The sequence below is a fragment of the Nesoenas mayeri genome (genome assembly GCF_963082525.1).
Source record: "Nesoenas mayeri genome assembly, chromosome: 15".
Lineage (NCBI taxonomy): Eukaryota > Metazoa > Chordata > Aves > Columbiformes > Columbidae > Nesoenas > Nesoenas mayeri.
Window position 1 is genome coordinate 9,756,423 of NC_137559.1, and position 24,788 is coordinate 9,781,210.

Sequence of the window (24,788 nt, forward strand, 5' to 3'; positions counted from 1 at the left end):
TAGCTCCTTCCCAGAGCTTGGCTTTTGCAGACACAAGGATACTGAAGATATACTGCTCCTATGATTCTCATATGCAGCCAGGCACCTGATGAAGAATAATTTTTGCCAACACACGCTTTGGGTGTACATACATGTTTCCCTGGAGTGATAAGTCACAAGTGTTCACTCCTAAAACACAGTTACTCCTCAGATGACAAGCAGCTGTTGTGCAGAACAACCTGCCCTTCCAGTGCTCTGGTCTCATCCATTCTGGCCACCTACTCCACTTTCACATTTAGCAGTATTGAGATATTTAGCAGTATTGAGATATTTACCAGTACTGACTTAAAGAGAAATAAACTTAAATTAAACCACCAACACTACATACAACTTAAAGCTTTTGTCTCAGAGATATTTCAGCATTTAAAATTCCAAAGCTACCAGATACAGACACCTCATGCCTCTGATAATCAGAACGTAAGTATCTATAATTTTTCCCCTCAGAACCAAATTAAAAACAAAAGTCATATCCTTTCAGTGTGATTAAGTACATTTTTGTTAAAAGCATTCTGTGCTGCTTTAATCCTCAAATCTCACAAAAGAATGGAGTGAAGCAGCAGCTGTCTATCTTGTACTCCAAAGTACAAGCTCTGGGAAAGACATTCTAGGAGTTACCAGTGCAAGAGTTAATATCTAGACCTGCAGCTGTCCTTGTTCAACTCTGCTCCTTACATCATCATCCAGTGTCTCGTCATCCAACTCCTCCAGCTGTGCCTGGTTATACCTGAACTGGATTCGATTCAACACCTCTGTCAGCAACAGAACCAAGGCATCTTCGTACCTACGACCATGGAGAAAACAGAGCAAGAGTTTGATAAAACAGTTCTGCAGAGGTTGCTGCGCCCACAGCCCTTGCAGCAACGACGACACCTAGAACAGACAACCGTTTAAAGCGAGCCACTGCGAAGAGCCTGCAGCAGAGCTTTACAGGTTTGAGGAAACATCCTTGGTAATATGTGGTATCCCTGTACCCCTGAAAGGGAAAGGGAGAACTGTTAAGCAATAGAAGCAGCCCAAGAGTTCAAAACAGGAAAGGTAGGAGTGGCTTGCCAGGAATAACAACAGATGTACATGAACAGCACCAAGAGCTTCTTGTTGCTAAAATGCTCCTTAGCGTTCTGTCTGGTGCTCTGCTTTTTGGGCAGCGAACGAGGATCAGATGCAACAGGAAAGAGTTATTGCTGCCTGTCTCAAAAGGAGACCTCCCCAGAGGTTATTTGTCCTGCTATGCTCTTTCTCTACACCATTGGCCAAAGAATTCAGGCCCTTGTCCTCTGAAACAAAGCCAGCACTTCTTCTACTTGTGCTGAAGGCACATCACAGAAAGATACCTTGTCACCTCTTGGAGCTATGCAGCTGGGACAGAGCACAGAAGACCCTCCTCACTCATCACCTAAGAATAATGTCAAGTTGTAAAACCAGCACAGAGCCACCTGAGCACACGATCATTTTTGGTGACGTGACACCAAAGTCTGGGGATTCTGAGGGGAGTTGGTTTGATTGTTTGTTTTAAAAAACCTCTTCCCTCAAAACAGCTGGGATATGATGCAAAAAGTCACACTCTTTCCTAGGTGGGATCAGGTTGGAAAATCAGGCATTTGCATACACTGACAGAGACTGAGAGCATGATGCAATCTGAGTGTCAGAGAAGTCAGCTGTGTCACTGGCTAAGCAGCTGAAAGCTGTTCTGTGCAAAGTGGCTGAATTACGATCTTTTCTGTAACCACATGACGTATCTCTGGATTTGGCAACTTATCCAGTAGTAGAAGTTGTAACACGTACCAAATGCAAAGTTTATAAACCACAGAACAGGAAACTTCATCTGTGCTGCTGCGGTGTAACCACTCCCAGCCTGTCGTGCTGCAGCACTGACACGTCTGAGGGCAGGCAGGAAATAAACCTGCAGAAGTTGTCACTAAGGAGAGGTAGTTCTGACAAAACAGTCCACGCTTCAAGCACTTACAGGATGGTTTTGTTTGTTTATAGTCTGACATGATCTCCTAGAGAGACAGCTATTGTTTGTTTCAATTCTCCTCATAACAAACCATTAGACACCAAGATAACACAGGTTACATGTATGCTACCCAGATGAAGAAAGAGCAGAATGCCAGAGTTCAACAGCACTAGGCAGAGAGCAGCAAATTAGGAACAAATTATAGCAAAGTTCAAATGCAAATACCTACTACTTGAGAAATTAAAAAAACCACAGTTCCCATGCTGAAAGGAAGAGAGCTGCCTCGTGTAAGGTAGTTCCACATCTGTCCTTAGTGGTTACAAGGCCAGACTGTCTTTCAAAAACCAACCACCTATATTTAGTGTGCTCAAGGGAAAGATGCTTCCTTCTGCACTTTGCAGAACATATTATGGCACAAGCCATGGCACTTTAAGCCTCCAAGACTTGAACAAGATACCAGTATATTCACCAGATTTTTTTAAAGGGCAGGAAAGTGACTTTCATCAAAAGAAAGCCACCCATCTCAGGAGACAACATCTACAAAGGAAACACTGCCAACTGCTGTTGCAATTGATATACACAACCAGCATCTGAGCTAAGCAAGTGGAATTTTTAACTTTCAAACACAGTGTCACTGATATTTCTCAGAAATACAGATTCCATTTAAACAGGAATTTTAAAATCATAATTAAATTTAAAACCCTTCCTAATTCAATAATTGCTTGTATGAGCCGTGTGAACATTTAGTAGGCAACTTACTCTATGGTCTCCTCCTCTAATATGTGCTCTAAAATTTGCTAGACTGTGTTATAATTCAACTTCAGACTGCAAATCTTGCTTTCTCTGGCTGCCAGGTTCACACACAAGCGACACTTTTTTGCCCTCATTTGCTTGGTTTGAATTATTCTGAATTAATGTGTGTGAAACACTTAAGTTTACACTTTTTTATACTCAACTATTTTAGAAGCAGCAAGCACTCAGCCACATGTGAAGTTGGAACAAACAATGGCTTGTTTCTCACAGTCCTTCCATGGTGACCATGAAGTCTCTGCAGCTGCTGCCCAGGCAGCTTCCTGCATGCTTACCTGTTGAGCACTGCTTCTTTGTCTGCCAGGCGACTTTTAATTTTGCTAGTCAGATAGTCCAAGAAGAGCGTCCAGATGTCTAAGCAAGAAAAGTAACCTTCATGGGTAGGCTGCAATACATCAAAATTCACAATGAATACCACAAGCTAGGGTAAGACTGTTTTCACATAAAAATATGAGTTAACATGCACTTCAATCCACGGGAAGAATTTCTTGCTTTATTGCAGGTTTTCTAGGAAGTCACTGGAGAGATTTATAGCTGTCAAAAGGTGAACAAGAGCTTTTGCACAATGGTGGGAACCCAGGACTTACAAGGGTGGTCTCAGCATTAACCCATCCCACGGCTTGCTACATCAGCTCCTAGCATTTTATAGATCTGCTTGTCATTATTCACATCTGGGGGTCAACAGGGCTGAGTTGCATTGTGACAGCTGCTAAAGCAAGGTAACACCTTCCAAAAGCCACGGAGTTGTTTTTTTAATGCTACATCTAAAAATCACAAGGAAAGCACCAGATACAGTAAAAGTGGCAGATTCAAGAGAAAGAAAAGCACTCCAAACACAAAACGAACAACCTAGAGAAGTTTTTCCAGACAGTCCATTGCAAGCACTAACAAAAATAAAAGCAGGAACAAAGTTAAACACCAGACAAGTTGTTCTTGCAAGGTAACTACATGTGATCACTGTCTCCAACTAAATCCAAGAGCACATTAAGCCATTTCCCAGTCCCCAGCACAACTGGGAAAGTGCCAGTAAGACAACTGCTTTTTTTCTGGGCTAACTTTAGGTATCAACTTCATTGGGGAAACCACGCTACTCCTGTTGTACAAGACAAGAGAACATGGAGCAGATGGAGGGAAAAATAATGTCACAGGGCTGTACCTGATGAAAAGTGTATTTGAACAACAGTGCCAGAAATTCAACCACAGGGAATTGGGAGTAGGATTCAATTCTTCGTAGGTGGACGCTCACAAAGAGACGGAGAAAGTCGGTAAACTTCTCAATGTAGCTATAAGGGAAAGAAGAAAACACAACTGAGAAAACATGAGGATGCCACAAGGGAAAGCAATTTCATTGAAACAGTGATAAAATTCACCCAAAATCCTTCCAATAAAAAGAAAGTTACAAGTAACAGCCAGTAGAACAATTAAAATGTAAAGCCCTGCAACAATTACCTACGGGATGGGCAACCCTTCATTCCATTAATACCTGAAACAGCAGAAAAGACAGTCTAGTCAAAAGCAACTTTAATATTCAGATAAATATAAATGAAATTAGGCCTGCAAATAAGCACAAATCCTCCCACCATAGAAAAATAAGTATTTAATAGCAAGGATCATCTTACTGATGCAGCTAGGATTAGTGAAATAAAGTGGACCATGGAGGAATTCAGCTGGAAGCAAGAAGTTAATGCAGAAGTTAGCAATACACATGTTAAACATTTACACGAGATACTGGTAGAGCCACAGAGCTGAGAGCTGGAAAGGACAGTTCCTTCTGCAATGTACATCAACTATCTAAAAGCTTCTGAACCGGACTATAAGGACAAATCTTCCTCCAAAGCATGGGACTACTCAATGCTTGGGACTGTAGGAAGTGAAGATCCAAGAGGGAGCCTGCTACCAAAATTTCAGGGAATCCAGCAAGAGCACGACCTCTGTGCAAGCACTGGTGGGTTCTTGAGAGCGCAGCTGGAGAAAAATTACAAAGACCAGAATGGAGTAAGTTTTTCTTGTGGAATAAGATCACACCCTGCACAACGTGAGCTTCATGGAGGTTAGAAATCATCTTCATTTCTACCTATACAAAAAAAGCGTTAAATAGTCCACCAGCATACAGGACCCATTCATTCCAGCATCACACAAACAGCAAGAGCTCTGGTGACTCGGTGATAAGGGCGTGTGTGTGCAGAGAAGCCCACCCTTCCCCTATGGTAAGGGCAAGAGTACTTCAAGTTTTTCTTTTAAATAAAGTCAGGCTTGGCAAAGTTTCAGGCATGCTTGAACAACCTGGTTTCACTGAGCTGCCTTACACTCTCCCTCTGCAAACTCTTAATTCTTTTTCAGGGAAAATCCCTGTTCTTTCTAATGAAACCTCGCTCAAGACCAGAAGCATTGCCACCTAACAAAGAGCTGCAGCACTGTTGGTTATTACAAGCCTATCAAAAAACGCACAGTATTTTGAATATGCAAAAAGATTATATTTCACTTTTATTTGGCACTGCCTACTTGACCAGGCATCACTAAACACATCTCACTGACCTAACACTTCAAAAGTGAAGCTAGCAAAAAAAGTCCGGACCCAAATATGGCTTTCAATTTTCTTCATTCTGATTTTCTAAAGAGGCTCTGACCTGAGACCCTTGAAATTCTTGCACGGCCTCTACCTCCGCCAGCCCCAAAGTCCCTTCTGCAGCCACCATGCCATTGCTGATGCCCTTACTAGCCATTCCCCACATTTTGTGATCTTCAAGTTAAAGCCAAACACAAAGCAAGACAACAGTTTAAGCTTACTCTTTCTGGACTATTATTTTGGCAGTATAAACCATTCAAAAACACACTGATTTTGTAACAAAAAGAAAACTAGCACCACAAGAGGAAGGGGAAGACCCAGGGCAAGCAGGTTCTGGACATGGCAGTCTATTGAAGGTAGTTTCTTTGGTGCCAGTTTTGCTTCTGATTTTCTTAGTCCAAGCCAGGACAACATTTTCACATGGTAAGGTCTTTAGTTTTGGACATAAAATGTACAGTTATGCCCTTGGGTGACAAATGGAAAATCCTCACAGCCTTTTCCACAGAGAAAACAGGGTCAGCTCAGGGAAAGCTCCACTCCTCCAGAAGCCAGATGGATTTTTCCAGTCTCCAGAACATCTTAGTTACATCTCTACTTCAGACCATGGCAATGAATACCGAGGGGTCTCACAGACACCAACGATCTCTGTGGATAACACGTCTAAGGAGCAGAGGACGAGGATCTGGCAATACCATTAAACAGAAGTCATGATTAATCTACATTTACTATCCCAAGGTTATGTGTGTATTTAAAGATATGGAAAAAGGGAGGTTTACACAAGAAACACACAAGTCATCTCTGCAAACTGACCCAGTTTTCCGCTAAATTTGTTTTTATTTTTCTCCCAAGTGGATATCAAAGAAAAACAACAAATAGCCCCAAAGCCTTGCTGCTACATCTGGGAATACAAGTACATAGCTGCACCAGAAGTTTATCTCCATCATCAAGTATCTGTAGCAAGATACTGAACACATTCACACAGTTGTGATCTACTTGTCAGCGTTAGCACCAGTCTGCCCACCTTCACATAGCATGCAATGAGCAGCAGCAGCAGGTTGTCACCTCTGCCACCACCCTGCCAACACACGGTTTCAACCACTCCACACAACACCAAGACAAGTCTCACTTTCTCTCCTACAAGTAGGAACAGCCGATATAATAGAGTTGAGCTGTTTTTAGGCAACAAGGATGGTATTAATAGTAACTTTCACTTTCTGGAAGATGACAATACACGGCCTTCAAAGATGCTGCCACTTCCCTGCTGCCTCCAATCAGGCGTGCCAGACAGCCGTTCGCTGCTGTGAATGGAGTTCCCTAAGCTGTCTTTTGGTGTTGTTTAAAAATAGTAAAAATAAAAAAGCAATCAGAAATCATCACATCTCAATGATGGGTAGGAAACTACTTCTATTTTCTTTCAAGTCATGACTCGCAGAATATCTACCCACTCTTTGTATGTTTAAGCAGAGAAGGCAGATGCCGACCTGGGAAGGGAATACTGCAATGCCTTTACCTCACTGAGCCTCTTCTGTTTTCTGTTACAACTGAATGAAGGGCAGGTTCAGCTCTTGTGCCACCTCAGACCTGCAGTCAAACAGTAACGAACGGGGGAAAGGGAAGGAAGAGGACAGGAAAGAATACAAACCTGCGCCACCACAGTCCCTTAGCAAACTCAGCCCCTTATCAGAACCTTACCTGTGGGCACCTACCTTTCCGCCTGTCTCCCCCAGCACAGTACTCTGAAAAAAAGGCCATTAGACACACCATGCATGACCGCAAAATAATAAAGACAGTCCCTTAGAAAGCAAGAGGCCCTAGCACAGCTACTTAGCTGTTTGGTTGCTCTTACCTTTCATCCAGTTCCTCTAGCCGGCTTTTCACCGTATGGGCGTTGTTCTCCTTGGTAATCTTCTGCAGGAGGTAGAAAGTCTGCTGGAACATCCGTAGCAAATACTCTTCAAACTCCATAGGCACACAGTTCTTAGACATCAGTTCATTGATGCAAGACATGGCCAAGACACCAAGTCGGCCACGCTCCTGTCCCAACACCGAGTTCTGGCTGCTGCCGTTGACAGAAGACATCTTCCGAACACGGGTGTCGCAGCCGAAGCGAGCGAAGTGGAAAATGGTGGTGAGGAGGGACGGGGTGATACTGGTAGACAAAGGGATCCAGCTGAAGAGGTGTGCCAGGCACTCCAGTGCCAGGGAACATATATATTCACTTTCTGTATCGAGGATGGGGATTGGCTGGTTCAATAATTTGGCTGCATTGGGACTCTGCAACAGGCTACTTAACAGGTCACCTAGGAAACAAAGCAGACATCTGCGTTATGAATCAAGGCAATTACCTTCAAATGGTACAACTACCAACCCCAGCTATAAAGCAAAAGGCATCAGAGCCTCTGGCACTCAGCAAGTTAGTGTACAAAGATTTATCCAAGATGAACTAGTCATTTTCGTATCCTGGAATTTTCGAAACTTTTATTCAGATAATAGAAATGCCATGGGGTGTATTTTAGGAATTCATTATAAAATTTACTCCCCTCCCTGAAATTTTTGTAGAATGATGCGGTATAATGCTCAGAAGTTAATCCTATATACTGAAGGTGAAATTGGAGCACACGATTTGCCGTGAGATGAATATTGCTCTCCCTGCCCAAATGTAGGTTACACTTCTCTGCATTGCGTTTCCCCTTCCATTTGCCCAGAGATGCGCAAGATCTTCCTGTGGGTCTTCAGCCGTACCTACTTTCCAACATTCTGACCATCTCGGTGCCATCAGCAAGCCTCCTTGGCTCTTTACTGAGCCCTTTTCCAAGGTCTCCGAGTATGTCCATGAGCACAGTCCCAATCACTACTCCACAGGTGACCCTCTCCCATCGTGGGGAGAGGAAATCATTTCCACTTACCCTTTAACTCATACCTTCTAACCATTTTTTTTAACAATGCAGAGTCCCACATCCCTGATGGCCTTCACTTTCTCAAAAGCTTTTAGTGAGAAGCCTTCTTGAAAGCTTAATGGAAATCCAAGCAGATACCCCCAGCTAAGGCTGACGACTAACTCAGAGGCTTCCATAGACCACATGCTGAAAACCTGCTCACCTTCCCCAGGTTATTCAATACACTTCTTCCTTGAGTACAAATAATCTCTTCACCTTTAGAAACCCACAGGCACTTGCTACTTTAAGTAAGTTTAAAGTTCTCCCCAGAAAATCCAAGTCATTTTTTTTTCAAAGTGAAATGACCCAGCACACTAGGAATACAGAAACAGATATGATTTACTGAGCTATTTCCAAAGTACTCAGAAGCAAGAATGATGCACAGACTCCTCTTAAGTCTCCATTTTTCATCAAGATCGATGTCCTACATCACTGAATTCATAATTCTGTCACAACTTATCATCGTTTCTTTCTCCTCTGCTCCAGGAATTTAAGGCATCATGCTACTTCAGCTGAATTAGATCACCCTGCACTTGGTCTTCATATTAAAGCAGCCTCCACAGTAACGTTCACAACTACACATACACTGCAGTGCAAGAGCTGCTTGCACTGTGATTTTACAGAAGCAAACATGATTCTTTCCCACGTCCAGTCCAAACCTCACATCAGCTGGTCTGAGCGCTTTGCACCCAGTTAAATTACTGAAGTTCAGAGTTTAAGGTATGTTAAGTTATATTTGGTGTCTTTGAAAACAGGTGATAAATTTACAGGATCAAATGCATTCATGCACAGGGAGAAAACTCTTGGGGAGAGGCTGGGATCAGGCTAGCTCTGCAGAAGTAAACATCAACAAATGTTTATTTCTATTACTCATTTGTTTACCACACAAGTGAATATGCCTAAGGAAGGGATTCATCAAGTAAAGGGCTATAAATCATGCAAAGACAACATTTGGAGGCTGAGAGGTTATTGCTGAACAAATTCTATACTGATGCAATAACTCAAATGTGCTATTTAAAAACTACGCAAGATTTGCAAGTAATCATTTCACTCTGCTTTCCTATGCAGAAAAAGGCAGCATCAGTTTTTGAAGTTCCTAAAGAGATTTTGGCTCTGATGGAAGATATTAAACATTTACAGGGATGCTGCTTCTTATTTTGCCTTTTGGAACACCTTTAATTTCACTTCCATGTAAAGAGAAAAAGGTGGTGGCCTCATCTAAGGAATAAAAAAGCACAATCGTCACCAGTAAACAGAAATACTTTGCTGCATGAATAACACTCAAATACAACAATATGTGGGTAAAACGATTGGGGCAGCTTACAGATTTCACACATTTTAAGGACAGAGAAACAATTAACGTGGCCAGTACAAAATTTAATGGGAGAGTTTCACTAAACCCATGTTTGTTCTATAGTTCATCTTCCAATCATGTATGTGTCTCTTGCAGCGCCAGACTGCCACTCACTGCTACTGACCTTTACATCTGGCTTTCAGCCCTGCAGGTTCCCCACAAAAACAACCCCATCAGTGCTCTTACTCCACTCTGTCTCATTTGACTGACCATATATCATTATTTGACCCAACAGACGTCTGGTAAACAAAGAAAGTAAAGGAAAAGAAAAGAGTCCTTCACAAAACACAGAAGCAGTGGACAAGAGGGAAGACTCAGTGCTCCTCCTTTTGGACTTGAGAACTTGAAGCACAACCAGGGTGAACATGGAGAGGGTAGTTAAGGCAAAGCACAGAAGAAAACAGAGGAAGTTTCAAATAAGTTAGCACAGGAAGGACCCAATGAAATTAAGCCTGAACTTCTAAATGAACTGTCAGTGTAGCTTAATTACTAGCAATTATCTTGAAAATATGCTGTATAAGAAGTTCGTTTGTTTTCCCTGAAAGGGGAGAAAGGAAAGACCCAGAACAGAAACTTTCACTTGGAGAAATACAATCTTAAGTCATGAGGTGAACACAGAGGTGGATGAAAAGCAGCCTCAGCACAGGCACCATCCAGCGATTCAGCCATCAATTGAGACTTCTCAAACCAGCTTCCACTGACAATCAGCCCACAATTCGCTCCACTGGTTATTTTTTTCTTTATTACAACTCTAGACAGCAAAACAGATGTATCAGTCCACATTACTGGCACCTCAGAACAAACTAGCATTGGGTTTTTTCCAAGGTAACTCCGGAACCTGCGGTGTGCAGTGCAGTACCCCCTCCTGAAGGCACGGCCGGCATGTGCCTGCACTAACCAGCACCTGGGCTCCCCGACCAATTCACCCTGCTTTGTACAAATACAGCGGTCTTGGATACCAAGGCATTTACTACCAACAACTGATAAAACATAAATCATTTTTTTACCATGGAAGACCTCAGTCTTACTCAACAGAGGCTCCTGCTGCCAGGGTGGGTGAGGCTGGTGCTTCTGCCCTCTCCAAGCACATTCACTCTTCCCAAGGGATACTACAAGTTTTGTCCTTTTCTGTTAATATTATTTTTTCAAGCTTTTGCTTTCCATAGCAAAATCCACCCACCTTCTGCTCAAACCAAGAATTTTTTTTTTCCCATTTAAGTTTGTTTAGTGTATAAATAAAAGTGTCTTAAGCTCTTCTATAGGAAAGCGGCACCTGAAATTCCACTCCAACTCATACTTACATGCAAAAGTTTTAATACTAACGAAAGCCTATCACAGGCAGCTGCCTGAAGCTGACTAGTGCAATCTGGCCACAAGGAAGTGATCTGCAACTCTCGGTTAACTGTTTAAGGTCCCAAAGACTAGAGAGACAAAGGTACCTGGTACAATTGTGTAAGGCACAGAACACACTGCATCAAGCACAACTCAGTCAGTATGACCCCGGAAAAAGAAATATCAGATCCACAAGTGTTTCACCTTCTCCCTGTGCACAGCCAGGTATTACAGGTTTCCCTAAGCCCTTGTTTTTCCTTCTTTAAAAAGAGACAGAACCATGATCAGACAATATTATTGATTTCACTATATCATGGTAGTTTTCTTGCTGTGTTTTCCAAGAAGCAGGAACAAAGACCCCACAATGTGCCAGACAATGCTGGGTGAGCTGAACGTAACAATGACCCGTGTTACATCAAGGCACGAGATAAACAGGTAGTCATCAAGATCAGCCTGGGGCGACCGTATTCATCTATCCCCTATTTAGCTTCAACAGGATAAGTAAAATGTGCCCCAAGTACAAGGACCACAGAAATATACCTTCTGTTTTGAAGGTAACTAAGAAATATATATGTAAATGAGTTCAGATCAGATAACCACCCACACAAAAAAACCTAAAAAGAATAGGCAGAAACCAAACTTTTGCAATAAATACATACAAAGTCCTAGCCACATTTTCTAGTTAAGGCTTCAGTTTTGCTCCACTCTGGAATTTGATGTATTTACAGCTGAAATGTATAGAGGACAATGCCAGTTCACTGATGTTAGAGCATTTTGGATTGACACTTGAGAAAGCTTTTTGCCATCTGGGGACAATGAGAAGCTACGTGTGCACTTTTCAACGAGGTGGCATTTTCAGTGGGGCATCCCCCACAGTGGAAATTGCTTCTTCATGTAAGCTTTGCCTTTTGGATCAGAAACTTATTGGCCTATGAAAAGCTCTAGGAAAGGGTTATTACAAGAAGTTAGATGGTAAATGAAGGAATCTATGCCCGATATTGCAAGTTAAAGTACATGCAAATATCATCTTGTAGCTTTAGCCATCCTTACCACTTTCTCCTGAAGTTGGGGATGGTGGTGGAGTGGCAGCAGTAACGCTGTGTTTGTCCCAGATGCTCTCCAAAATACCTGGCCAAAGAGATATTTTTCAGAACAGTCTACTAAAAGACAGACTGGTCTAACAAACACACTAGAGATTGCAACAGAACTTTGGTAGAACATATCTTTAGTGCTTTGACAAGGAACATTGTCTTCTCTTAGGGAGCCCAAAGAAATTACCAAGTGCTGATCCACAGTCTCAATCCCTCTTCCTGAAGAGGGGATACACACAGCTGTACAGCTGTCTTGCTACACTAGTTTGTTTCACAGTAAACTGACCCAAATGCCTAAGGGCAGATTTGAGCGTTCAGACCGCAGGAGCAGCCACTACACCACCCGCGTGCTGCTTCCCCGAACCGGGAATGTGCAGCTCGCCGGCATCCCAGGGATGGCGAAGAAGGACGTTTGTTTCAATGCTGCCAGTGCAGTAACTCGTACCTGTGAGGAGTCCAAGCACTGTTTGCACCTGGTCTAGGAGCAGCTTGCGTAACTCTTCTTTCCGGGCTACACTAAGATCTTCCCGCGGACATGCCAGTTCTTCCGAAGTAGTTTTCAACATGATCAGTCCCAGCGGAGTGGTCACAGGAGACTGAATTAACTGAGAAGAAAACACACGAATTCAACATGTGATGACAACATTCTGCAAAGCCATCAGCTGACAAACAGGGGGTTAGTAACACTATGAGCAGTTTAGAAGCGCTTCAAGACCGGGGGAGTATCAGTTCCCACAGTTTGCAGCGCTGTGTGTTAAGGGAAGAGAACTGCAAATACTCAATTTCCTGAAACATTAATCAACGATGTTGCAACAGTTCAAGTACCATGGGAATCCTTGGGGTTTCAAGAGAGCTTTCATAATGTGACTGCACACATTCTCTGTTCCAGCATGTTTACCAGTAACTGTTTGTTCCTCCTGTTTACTGCTTTCTGCTGACATCATCACTTCTCAGAATCGCCCCAGCGGTTTCACCTCGTAATGGGGCTGCCGCTGCAGCCCCACTCAGGTCAGGAGCCCGCATCATCAGCCAAGCAGTTTCCCATTAAAAAGCTCATCCCTCCCCATACAAAGAGCTGCAGCCAATATCGGATGAGACAGGAGCACAGCTAAGGGATACCTCTCCTTGCATCTGTACTGCATTTCAAACTGGAAATCACATTTACTCTAAAAAGAGTGACTTCCACCATGAACAGATTGTGCAGAACAGGATGAGAACAAGCAATGATTTTTGCCTACGTTAGCCACTGGGATATTAAAGATACATTCAAGTGGGACAAAGATTTACTTTCAGCTGAAATTCATTGCTTCTCTTCTCTGTTGACCTGGAACATCCAACACAATTTATGCACTGCTCCCTCTGGGAGAAAAAGCCTGAAGCCAATCACAGTTACTACAAGTAAGCCTGAAAGACAAATTCTGTAACACAGGCTGACCTCGGTACTAATCTCCTTGACCCACCAAACTAGGAAAAACATTGAGTTAACACTGCTAAGGCTACACAGTTTGGTGAAATACATGGGGGGGAAAAAAGCCCATCGAAAAGCTCTTAGTCTAGACGCATGCTTGCCTTCAGAAAGGAAACATGATGGCATATAAGCAGATAGATAAAAAAGAAAATACACAATTTGTTATCAAGTTGCAAAGACACTTAAGATCTCTCAGAATATTTTCTGACAACATGAGGAAGTTTAGCAATACCACGTACTGGCACTTCAGTAACGTTAAACAAATTTCATACCTCTAAAAAAGTAGCACTTTCTACATAAAATTATTGGTTTTCCATAATGACAATACAGCAGTCCAAGTTACTTTTCTTCTCCATCCCTCCAATGATTCAGTAGAAGTTTAAGGCTACTTAGAGTACTGGGGTACAAATCAATGCTAAAGAATCAAACAGTTTCTTCAAATTATCTCAGAAGAAAGTCTGGAGAAAAAACTCATCTGCAACTACAAAAGCAAAATATCCTGCTCCTGTGCTACTCTTCTTTATTTGGAAGTCTTGAAGTTCAGTACTAGTGGCTTTATCCTCACTTTCTCGGAAGATTTTTGGAAATTGAGAAGAACATTTCCCTCCAAAGCTGAGTTCATAAAGAGAGGCTTAAGGAAAAATAGATACCAAAAGTGGGCTCTGCAATCACTAAAGATAACCTTCAAAGTGCTATAAAAGCAAATAGAGGCTCAGAAATTCAGATGCAAATGAAATGAAAGTCAAACCTGTAGTGTAGACAGTTGTCTCAGAGTACTTATTGTGAAACTGACAATTCAGAAAAAAATCACAGCATGTCACACTACATGATTACAAAAAAAAAAAGGCTATTTGAAAAGAGATTCCACCAGTTAGTGACAAGCTCTGTATGCCAAGTTAGCATTTTTTTTTTTAATTTTGCAATTAATACTAGAGCCATTTGTCTTAACAAGTGAACTCCTGACACTCAGGGACTTTGATTTTTTTTGAACTGCCTTGTGGTTTGTCTGTGGGCACGGCTGCATCCAAAATCATCTCATCACCTCAGCACAAAAACACTGTGCAGCACTTCAGCTCAGGCTTCACTGTGGAGATACGGAATTACAACCGACATTCAAACGAATGGCACCGTCTCAGTCAGGATCCTCAAACACATACTCTCATCTTCCTGCAAGAGCCCTAAACACCCCAGCACCATTCCATTAGTGTCTTTACCCTAAATTTTTTGGCACCTAATCATGTATCTCTGGCTTTTAGGTGAAAAACCTCCAACAGCCACATTCAGAAACCTCACTTGTGAGAATCATCTAGTGACACATTCATAGTTTTACTGACTTTTTTTCTTTAAAGAACACACAACCCCTACAACAACTGCTCCTAAATATTTAAAAGCCAAGGTGCAGTTGATACTTGTTGCCTAGTATTGTTCCTTTGTCAAAAAACTTGTAACACTAGAAAGAAATGTAGCATGTAGGAAGCTTAGGGTTATTTGCAAAATTAAAGAAAAGGAATTTAAGAAGCAACTTTGTTTTTCATGTAATTAGTTAACCTTTGTTAAGGGAAGTCACTACTCAAGGAAACAAAATAATGTCTCTCTATGAACGAAGCCAAGTTTGCCCATTAGAAACTTCTTACCTGCAAGATGTTAGTGAAAAAGTCATGGTAGAACATGGGCCAGTCTTGCCGGCCAATGTCCACAATGACTTTGCAGAGTTTGTTCCTGATGAAGTAAGGCAGAGTTTTATGCTGAGCTAGAAGGAGCTTGGGCAGGCAGCTGCGAATCTCCATTTTGTCTTGAGACGGGACCCCAAGCCACATCTTATTGATTAGGTTCTGGAAAAAAAACAGCTCATCTCAGACATGCTGTGCTCAAGTTAAACAGTGAGAGAATGTGGACACGTAACCAGACAGAGCTGTTCCATCTCCTGCCCCAGCACCTGCCACGATGCACAGGCAGGGAAAAGGCTGTAGCTGTCAATTCTATCCAGGCCTCTTGCTGTCCAAGCCTGGGCAGTTATAAAACTTAAAGATCTACACCTGATGTAGCTCAACCTTCTCTGCTGCCACAGGCAGACCCGTCGATAAGGAAACAAGCAGGTATTAGCAGGTTAAACAGAAGATGTTTCTCTTTTCTTAGAGCTGTGACACAGGCTCGCTGGGCAAAGAGCTGAAATTTAAGATGCTCTAACTGCTCCACAGTCGAGGCTGAGGGGAAACCTCATCACTCTCTACAGTTACCTGAAAGGGTGGGTTTGGGAACAATCCTTGTGTTTATATACACACTTTTACTGACATTCAGTACTCAGAGAAGTTTAAGGCTGATGAAGTTGCAGACTACGACAGAGGACGGCTATGAGTGCGCAGAACTACAGCAGTTAACTTCAGAAATTCAACCTCCTCAGTGGAGAGATCCTCATCTCTCAGCTGAGCCGTGGACTCATATCCCTCACTTTACACTTGGACAGTGATTTCTTTGTTCTGCTTTGTTCTGGGCACAATTATTTTTTTCAGTACTACCTTGTTCCCCTCCCCCCGGGGAAGCAAATGTTTATTAATCAAGCATGTTTAATCATTGCAGGCTACTGCTGTGTGACATCCATCCCCAGAGCAGGGAACAACTCCCATACTGTTTGTCACGATTACCCCTTCTGAGAGGATGGCACACCAGATTCAGTTTGCAGATTGAGTCCAGATTTCTCAAGCAACCCAAGATAAAGTGAACAGAACATCCTCAGGGAAAGACACTGCACTGGTCACTGAGAAATTGTTGATAAAACAGAGCTGTTCACAAATACTTCTGTTTCTTCCAGTAGATACACAGATCAATATTTAGGCTTTTAACTATAATTTTGTTCTTTTATAAATAGGTGAAGAGTGGGATGCGGTCTTCTAAAAGAGACCTTACCTCTACAACTAGCACGTAAGCTTGTGGGATGTAGTTCAATAGCATCGACCACAACCATGAGACATCAGAAAAATAAAAGCAACTTTGTCTTCCTTCTTAGCATTAAAGTTTCCAGTAGCTAGTATCAGGTAATCATGCACATAGTTCTGACCATATGAACAGTATAAAAGCAATAACGCTCTTAAAAGCATTGTGCAGAAAACTCAAGCAGCCCTTGAAACTGTAGGTAATTTGTACTTAGAGATGCCAGGAAATTAATTCTTCAATTTGTGTATAAAGATTCATATTCTCCTACTCTCAGCCTGCCATTAAGCAACCTCTCTAGTAGAGAGCAATAAAAGCATCTTTTATCACTGTACTTACTAGACTGCCATTTTAGACAAACATTTTCAAATAAAATCGATTGCCATATAAAACTGCACCAGACAAAAAATGCACTGAGCAGGCAACAGTACACATCTTACCTCAAACACAGTCAGACTGTACATCATCACATAGTCGTTCCTTGTACTTGACAGGAAATAAAGGCAGAACCTCCAGGCTCCTATCTGCTGGGCAAAGTTATTTAAAAGCTCCTCTGAAAAAAATAAAGTATTAAAAAAATCACATTAAAATTCTTAAGCTGTAAACAAATCCATAAAAATGTATACTGACAGCACAATAACACACTGAGCATGGGAGGAACCCCATGTTCAGGGAATGACTGAACCTGGAGGAGGGAAAAAGTAATAAAATCACACTCTAAAATATTTAAAGTGATCTAACAATAGGCTTTAATGAAAACAAAATAGGCATGTCATTTTAGAATACAGTTTTGACATAAATACTATACTCGACCAGTAGCTTAATATTAAAATAAATCACACAAATATTGCATTGCAAGCGTTATTATTTTGTATATAAAAGCCGAATGTTGAGATACCAGGTCACTCTGAAAGACTCGGAGTGCTTCAGATCACACGCAGGTTATAAATCACCTGTTTTAATGCAATTGCTCCATGAGCCATTGACTTTGTTGTAGGTCAGCGTACCCAAAACCTCTCCAAACAGTCTGGTACAGGGTTTGGTCATCTCACATCAAGTGACTACGTACCAAACGTTGCAAAGGGAAAAGCTGCAAGGGCTGGTTTACAGGCTTATTTAATTTAAGCCTTAATCAATTGGTTTATTTCCCACAACTTAAGCAGGAAAACAGAGGATGTCAAAGGCTTCTACCTTTTCCACAGCAGGAGATCTCCACAACAGGAATAAACAAACTTGCCTGGTTGCTTAGTCTTTTTTTACCAGATTCCCAGGAGAAGTCTTTCATGCTGACCATATGTTTGGCACTGAAGTTAGAGATGGCAGAAGTTTGAGAATAAAAGCAAAGTGCCAGTTTACAGCCATTAGCCATGAATGCAAGAAGCCAACCTGGAGCACTGCTAAGATCCTGCCTGGTTCACAAAAGGACATAAGTAATAACACCAGCCAAAATGAAACCACTGTTTATTCCTACTTGTCATTTTGCAATAACTAGGACAGTCTTCTGCTTTGCCTTCATAATGCTGAACAAATCTTAAGTTCATGCTCCATCTCTAGGAAGAAAGTAGAGGTTTTCCAGGACATGCAATTCCATGACGTACACACAGAGAAAAATGTAACATCCTTCTCCTACCCTAATAAACTTACTATCCTTGATAAAAACCTACATATCCTCGCTCACAGCAGTGACAGTTACCAACATATTAATTACCTATAGAACCTGCTGTGAGATCTCCAAAACCCAAACTACATAAGCCTTCAAAGTTCAAGCAGGAGGGGCTAAGATGCCGTTCGGTATCAGATGGAGCACTTTCATCTGCTGTATTTGTTTAAGAAAACCAAGTCACCTCTGCCAAGGTCTGCAGGCAACAGAAAGCAAAGGGGAGCACCCTTAAGAAGTGGCATGAACTCACCTATCTCACGTTTCCGCTCATTTGTTGTGCAATTGTGGAAAAACTCCGTCATGAGACTCTCCAAAGCCCGTAGCGAGGCCTCTTCAGATGCCTGGGAATGACATTTAAGGGAAAGAGTTAAAACCAACTTCCACTCTGACTTGCACTCAGGAGGTTGTTGTCATTTGTGTCACAGATGCACCTAAAAACCAACAAGAACACGAAGTCCAGGTGGCGGGCAAAATGATCTGGAATTTAAACAGCTCATTGGTGCCAAGTAGCAACAAGATTTGTCCAGTGCAAGTGAAGGCTTTGGACCTGAAGGACCATTTGCTCAGCTGCATTAGCTACCAAAAGCAAGATGAGAAGGCTGCTTTATTTTTTTTTTCTCTCTCTAGTGTCATTTAGTAATGTTAAGGTAGCTCATCCTTGTCAAGTAATTCTCACAAAGACAGCAAATTCAAGTGAAGATGCTCTTAGATGTTTAGAGATAATAAATGCAGCGACAGCATGGGGAGCACGAACTTTGGGAGGACTCCTGACACCTCATGTTTTCTTTGCCCGGGTGCCACACTGTGCCACGCTGCCACCTGCAACACCAACAGTGCTCGGGAAGTACCAGCTTGAAAGATTAAGGGATTTCCAGCGCTTTGAAAAACAATATACAACTATTCTGCAATTGGATTCCAGAAGAAGCCGCAACCATCCTAAATTTAGCTATTATTATTGGAATTCGCCAGTTATAGCTCAGTGTTCGCAAGTTCTTAAAAAAAAAATTATCAGAATTAGTATACAGTTGTTGCAAGGTCACTAGAGTTTTGCAAGTCTCTGGAGTTGGGATGATTTTATTCTAGTAAGAGCTCAGCCTCGCAAACAGAGAGGTCTAAGCCTGGTAATGGATCGCCTTAGAAAACAGTGCTGCTCCGGTACAGACCGTGCCATTAGTCATTCCTCTAATGTCTGCAACGCATGCTATCAATAATAAATGCATTAAGATTCAAGCCCTGACCTTCCTCAGTACAGAAACAAAGTAAACCGTTAAAGAAAAATGAAAGTTCTGCCTCTAAAGAATAAAAACAGAAACAAAAACCATGACTACTAATCTTCTGCAAAGAGATAAGCAAAAGAGACGACTTGCAGAACCACTACGGGCTTCTGCCAGCTCCTGTTTCCACATCCAGCAGAGTCCCCAAGGACCAGCACAGGGCCAAGCACCAGGAGACCCCCAGACCCTCCCCAAACAGCCTGGGCCTGAATCCACCCCCCAGGAGAAGCGACAGCTCAACACAACAGCACAGGAACACAAACTCGGAAATGGATGCTCTGTCCAACACCACACGTTTTCAGTTACTCAGCAAGGCACACTGAACTTCATCCTAGATTTCCCACATCCCCCCCAGCCAACCCCCCCCTTTTTTTTTTTCACACCAGCACAAGAAAGCAAGGACTATTTTAGCAAGACTCATTGTTAGTGGGAAATTGGCTTAAAATAACCTACAATCAAATCAAAGCCACTTTGCCAGCTTAGCCAAGATCAAGCACCCATTATCACCTCTTTAATCCATTTATACTTGGTCTCTGCAAACAGTCCCTTGCACTGTAAACTCCCCTCAAATACAGCCCTTCAGCCATGGAAGGGGCTCCTCCTGCCAGGCACCATTTCCCAGATAAAAGCAACACTGTGGACAAGAGCTTCACTTTAATAAAAAAAGTGTAGTCCTTAATGACATTAGGGTACAGCCACACTGCCATTTCTACGCATTTATTTCTGGGACATTGCACATCGTTGCAAGTTCCTCCCAACTAGATCCAGACATACACATTCAACATTTTCATAAATCCCTGCAGTTTACTTCTCTGCTGCTCCACATGGAGTTCAGTCTCACCAGAAGTTTCTGACACCAAACCCCCATAGGGGATTTTCCAAACGCTGGGCAGATCAATTTGATGTAAATTCCCCCATAAGCAGCACTGTTGTCCCATTCCACACCTCCACCAGCCAAGTTCAAGATCACCTCAGTTCAGAGAGGTGTTGGCTCTTCACACAAGAATGGCAGCGCTCAGTCGTTTTTAGACAGTTAATTCAATCCTGCTTTAGGAAGAGTAGCTAAGTCATTTCTCCAAGATTCAAGGTTTATTTCCTACTTTCGGAAATGAATTGCAGAGCTCTCACGAATCTTGAACATCTGATATCCTCCACTGACTTAACATTGTCTTGGCACTGCGATTCTGAAGATGACAGAGCCTACTCCTAGGAACACAACCTTTTATATAAAAACACCATCATCACAATGTTCAATGTGTCAAAAGCAAAAGAGCAAACAGAGAGCACAACGCAAGCATTTCATGTAAAAAGTTCAGGCTGGCCAGAATCAAAGGCCAACTTGAGCAGAAAGAAACAGCGTGACGTCCAAGATTGTTTTCTTCTATTTGTCTTCTCCTGGCTGTTCCAGAAGTCTTGCCAAAGGAAGGTAGAGTAGCACGGACTGCCTGAAGCAATCAAAACCCAGCCCAAGATGGGCTCTGGGAACAGGAGATCCACCTAACTCTTCTCCCATGTGCCATCTGATGGCCACACCAAGTGCACCTCCTTCTAGCTTTCAGTTGGACTTAAGGTGGAGAGCAGGATTCTACATTTGTTTATACCTTTGGGTGTTCCTCAAGTTAACTGTTCCTGACCATGTGGAGCTCAGCAGCCTCCCAAGCAAAGGGTAACAGGGTCATTGAGATAAAGAGGACACATGCTGTTGAAGACCTGCAGAGGAAATTTGCTGCACCTATATCCAGACATCCCAGAAAGCAGATTATCTAGTAAGGCTATAAAGTAGAGCTGTTAGTAGGACCTGCAGCTGTAATATTTCCAGCTGCACCTCAGTATTGTTGCTCATGTTAATATGCAGCTTGCTTTCTACTGAGGCTCAGTGTTTATTCTGAATTTAAAAAGAGAACTGGAAAGTATCACCAGGGTCTGCAAAGAGAAATGCCAACAAATCCTGGTACTGAGCAGCAACTCACGGACGTTAACGGCCGCCTCAGCCCTGCACAGTTGGGACAAGATCACACGTCACGGGCATTCAGAGCCAGCAGCACTCGCTTCACTTTGTCTGGTCTGAAATTCAGCCATTCGGGTCACATGCAAATTTCATTTTTAAAGGTTTTCAAGGAAAGTCATGAAGTCTGGACAATCATTAGCAGAATTTAACTACAGAGTTTGTGTGAGGGCTGGCAGTTACAAAATATTCAACTATTAAACCAGAAGTATTTCCCACCTATTTTCACAAGCTGCAAAATCTGACCCCTCCATCCGCAATGTCTAAGGCTACTCAGGACTGGGATCAAACTGCCAGGAAATGCTGTTTGCTCTCTTCTGTCAGACATTTAAGGAAAAAACACTCAGTTCTACTAATCCCATTTGCACAGCAGGTCATAGGAGCAAAAGCTCCATGAAAACCTTTCCAATTCACTAAAAGCAGCCAAGGTACAATTTGACATGCCACCACTATCCACACTAGCTCCACTCCTTCTGATTGCCCAAACACTCGGGTTGAGCTCGGACCTGCAGGGAGGATCTCAGCTGCTGCTCCAGCAGTTTCTCCAGCCACAGGTGAAATCCTCAGTCACAGCTTGGGCAGGTGAATGAGTCAGTGATGAACAGAAGTAAGCAAGAGGTCTAAATGATTGTGCAAACAGCTACAGATTCCTGTGTGCCAGTAGGACACCCACACCTCGACCTAGAAATTGTTTCCAAGAGGGCATCTCCACGAGATGAGTTATAGGTGATTCTCCCCAAAAGTGGAGCCATTACCCACTGCCGTGCCGGGTCTGCACCACGTGGACTGGGCGCCAGGTCTGTCCCAAGTCTGCTGCTCCTGCAGTTGTCCTGTCTGATGAGCATGACTTGATGTGGATCAGGGTGGGAGAGCCACTGTCAATCTATGCCATTTTTGCCTTATTGAGTTTGCTAAAGGTGTTTCATTAACAGTTATCAAACTAGAGGCATGTAGCTGCTTACTCATACCATTTATCTATGGACTCCAACCTTTAATAGCAGTTTCGTATGACCAGAGCAACGACAGATTCACAGCTGAGACTACAGCTTCCTGTTTTGACAGAAATTATGAGATTTGCTACCAAGAACTCACAAACTCAAAGACATTACTCTCCGTCCAAGTATCAAAAAGAGGCTCTACAAAAACACCTGACTTCAGGGCTATCATTCAATTACATTTTAAGATGTATAAGTGATTAACTGATTCCTGTTAATTGAGGAAAACTACTAATAGCTGCTAACTTGCTATATTTTAAGCTGTTCAAACTGCAGTTCACTGCTCCTCAATAAGGCTCTAGAGAAGCAAAATCTTTGTACCTTGCTGCTTAAACCAGGATTCCATAACAAGTTCAGTTTAGCCTGTAGCCTATGACTAAAGCATTTGGGTAGGATGAGTTACTCATTCAACTCTGGCAAATAATAGAGGAATGATTTTTGGATTGCAATTTAGACATTGTACATATACTTTAATAGAATATACAACACTAATTTTAGTTTGCATTAAACCAAAGACACCACCCCCTCCCCTTAAAAAACTACCTGATCATTCTCGGATATATGAAAGTGCTTTATAAAGCTATTTCCATTTTCTCCAGAAGTGCTTTCATTTAGAGTTCCCTTCCTATCTTTTTACTTCATTTTACATTCTCTAAAGCAATTGTTTCTTTTAGAGAAAAGCTTTTCTCTAATGCTATGCCATAAAGACACAAGCTGTTAACCTTTTAATGTTTGCTATTAACAGCTTGGTCCGAGTATCGATCATACAAACGATGCTCTAAATATGGCAACTCAGGCTGATGACAACTGTAAAAGGAAAGTTATGCCTGTTGATTTTTTTTCTAATGTGTTTGGAAATGGATATCACTGCAAGACAAAATTAAGGTAATCCCTCTACAAAGCCTTTTTTAGTAAGATGTTAATTGAAGCTGCAATGCTTCCAATGCGACTTCAAGCATCCTTCAAGCAGCGCTGGAACATCTTCCTCTGGTGTGGAAGGATGGATTTTATACCACACAAGCTGAACCTTAAAAACACCTCCTTCAGGGGCAGGTAGGAAAAACATTTGCACTGCTGGACCGCAGAAGCCCTCGTCGTAGTTCTAAAGCCCCCTACAACGTCTTTTTCTTTAAATAAAGAGTATAGGACCTCTTACTGTTAGGGAGCTGTTATTTACCACCCCTCTGCACCCCATCATGTTTCTAATTCAGACCCTCACTCTTGTTCCATCCTGCCTTCAATACCTGAAGCACTTTTTACACTATCTCACATCTACCAGGCCCTAAAGTCCCCTACACCATTTATTGATAGCAAACATAGGTACTTTTCCAGCTTCCTCATTTTTTTGAGCCTGCTTCTACACTCCCTTCCTACCCACTATGTCTCCGACCATCACCGGTACAAGACACAGAGCTGGGTGCAATTCAGCCTCCTCCTGGCTATCAAGGTTTGGATCTTACCACATTTTACCCAGTTCTGCTGCGATAAGTATCAGCTCCGTCTACCAGCTTGTGCTCGCAATGGGCAACTTTTCCAGCAGAGCAGGGACTGCAGGACAACACACAACGCGAAACCCCGTTGTCTGCAGTGTTCCCAGCAAGAATTGCTATAATGTCACCAACAAGCCAGCGCACAGGATTAAGAAGAGAAAAATCATGCACGCAGCACAATGACAGCTGCTGGTATAAACCAACGCACCACCACGCTGCCTTTGCTAAATCACACTCTTCCACCTTTCTGCTTCCAGTTGTGCATTGTTACTTAATAGTACAGGTATACACATCCAAATTCAAACCACTACACTTCAGCTGTTGAACTTTCTTCCTTCTGTTGTTTTTAACTTTTTTTTTTAGTATTGTAGATCACTTTTAAAGGAATTCAATCAAGCCTAATTTAATAATAGACATACCTGACATGCATATGTACTAAGGTAGTAATTTACTCATTTAAGAATGACACCAGGGTGTCTTTCAGAGCCCCTCCCTGCCCAATCCCTAACATAACATGATAATGAACACATAAATTAGTAATGACGCTCTCAGAAAGATGGTGCCTCATTTCAAGTCTACTTTTGTGGGTCATAAAAAGCCTTCCCTTTTGTAGTCGTCAGCAAAGCACAGATATTATCACCACTTCAGTGAACCCCTGGAGCAGCCTCGGGTCACTCAATGCAGTCAAGTTCATGAAAGAACTGAAGTACAGTTATTATTTTTAGCAACAAAAGCAGAATTATGAAGTATTTTTAAAAGAGTTGTACGACATCACACACATCTCCTAGAAAGCATGAATGCACATGACTGAGAGGCAGAGCTGTGCAGCTCAAAGGCAGTGTTACTTCCTACATTTAATCATTTCCAACGAATAATAAAAGAAGCC

General features: G+C 42.3%; 1 protein-coding gene across 5 annotated transcripts in view; it reads right to left on the bottom strand.

The window, feature by feature from the left end:
* Positions 1-24,788, bottom strand: part of XPO6 (exportin 6) — a 51,162-nt gene that overhangs the window by 16,227 nt on the left and 10,147 nt on the right. For all 5 annotated transcript variants that reach the window (XM_080353690.1, XM_080353688.1, XM_080353691.1 and 2 more), the window contains 9 exons: positions 18,389-18,479; positions 16,919-17,031; positions 15,185-15,382; positions 12,528-12,687; positions 12,042-12,119; positions 7,216-7,669; positions 3,960-4,086; positions 3,079-3,188; positions 712-820 (listed from right to left, as the gene is read on the bottom strand). In XM_080353690.1, coding sequence (XP_080209816.1) covers positions 712-820; positions 3,079-3,188; positions 3,960-4,086; positions 7,216-7,669; positions 12,042-12,119; positions 12,528-12,687; positions 15,185-15,382; positions 16,919-17,031; positions 18,389-18,479 — 1,440 coding nt within the window. The remainder of the gene's footprint in view (positions 1-711; positions 821-3,078; positions 3,189-3,959; positions 4,087-7,215; positions 7,670-12,041; positions 12,120-12,527; positions 12,688-15,184; positions 15,383-16,918; positions 17,032-18,388; positions 18,480-24,788) is intronic.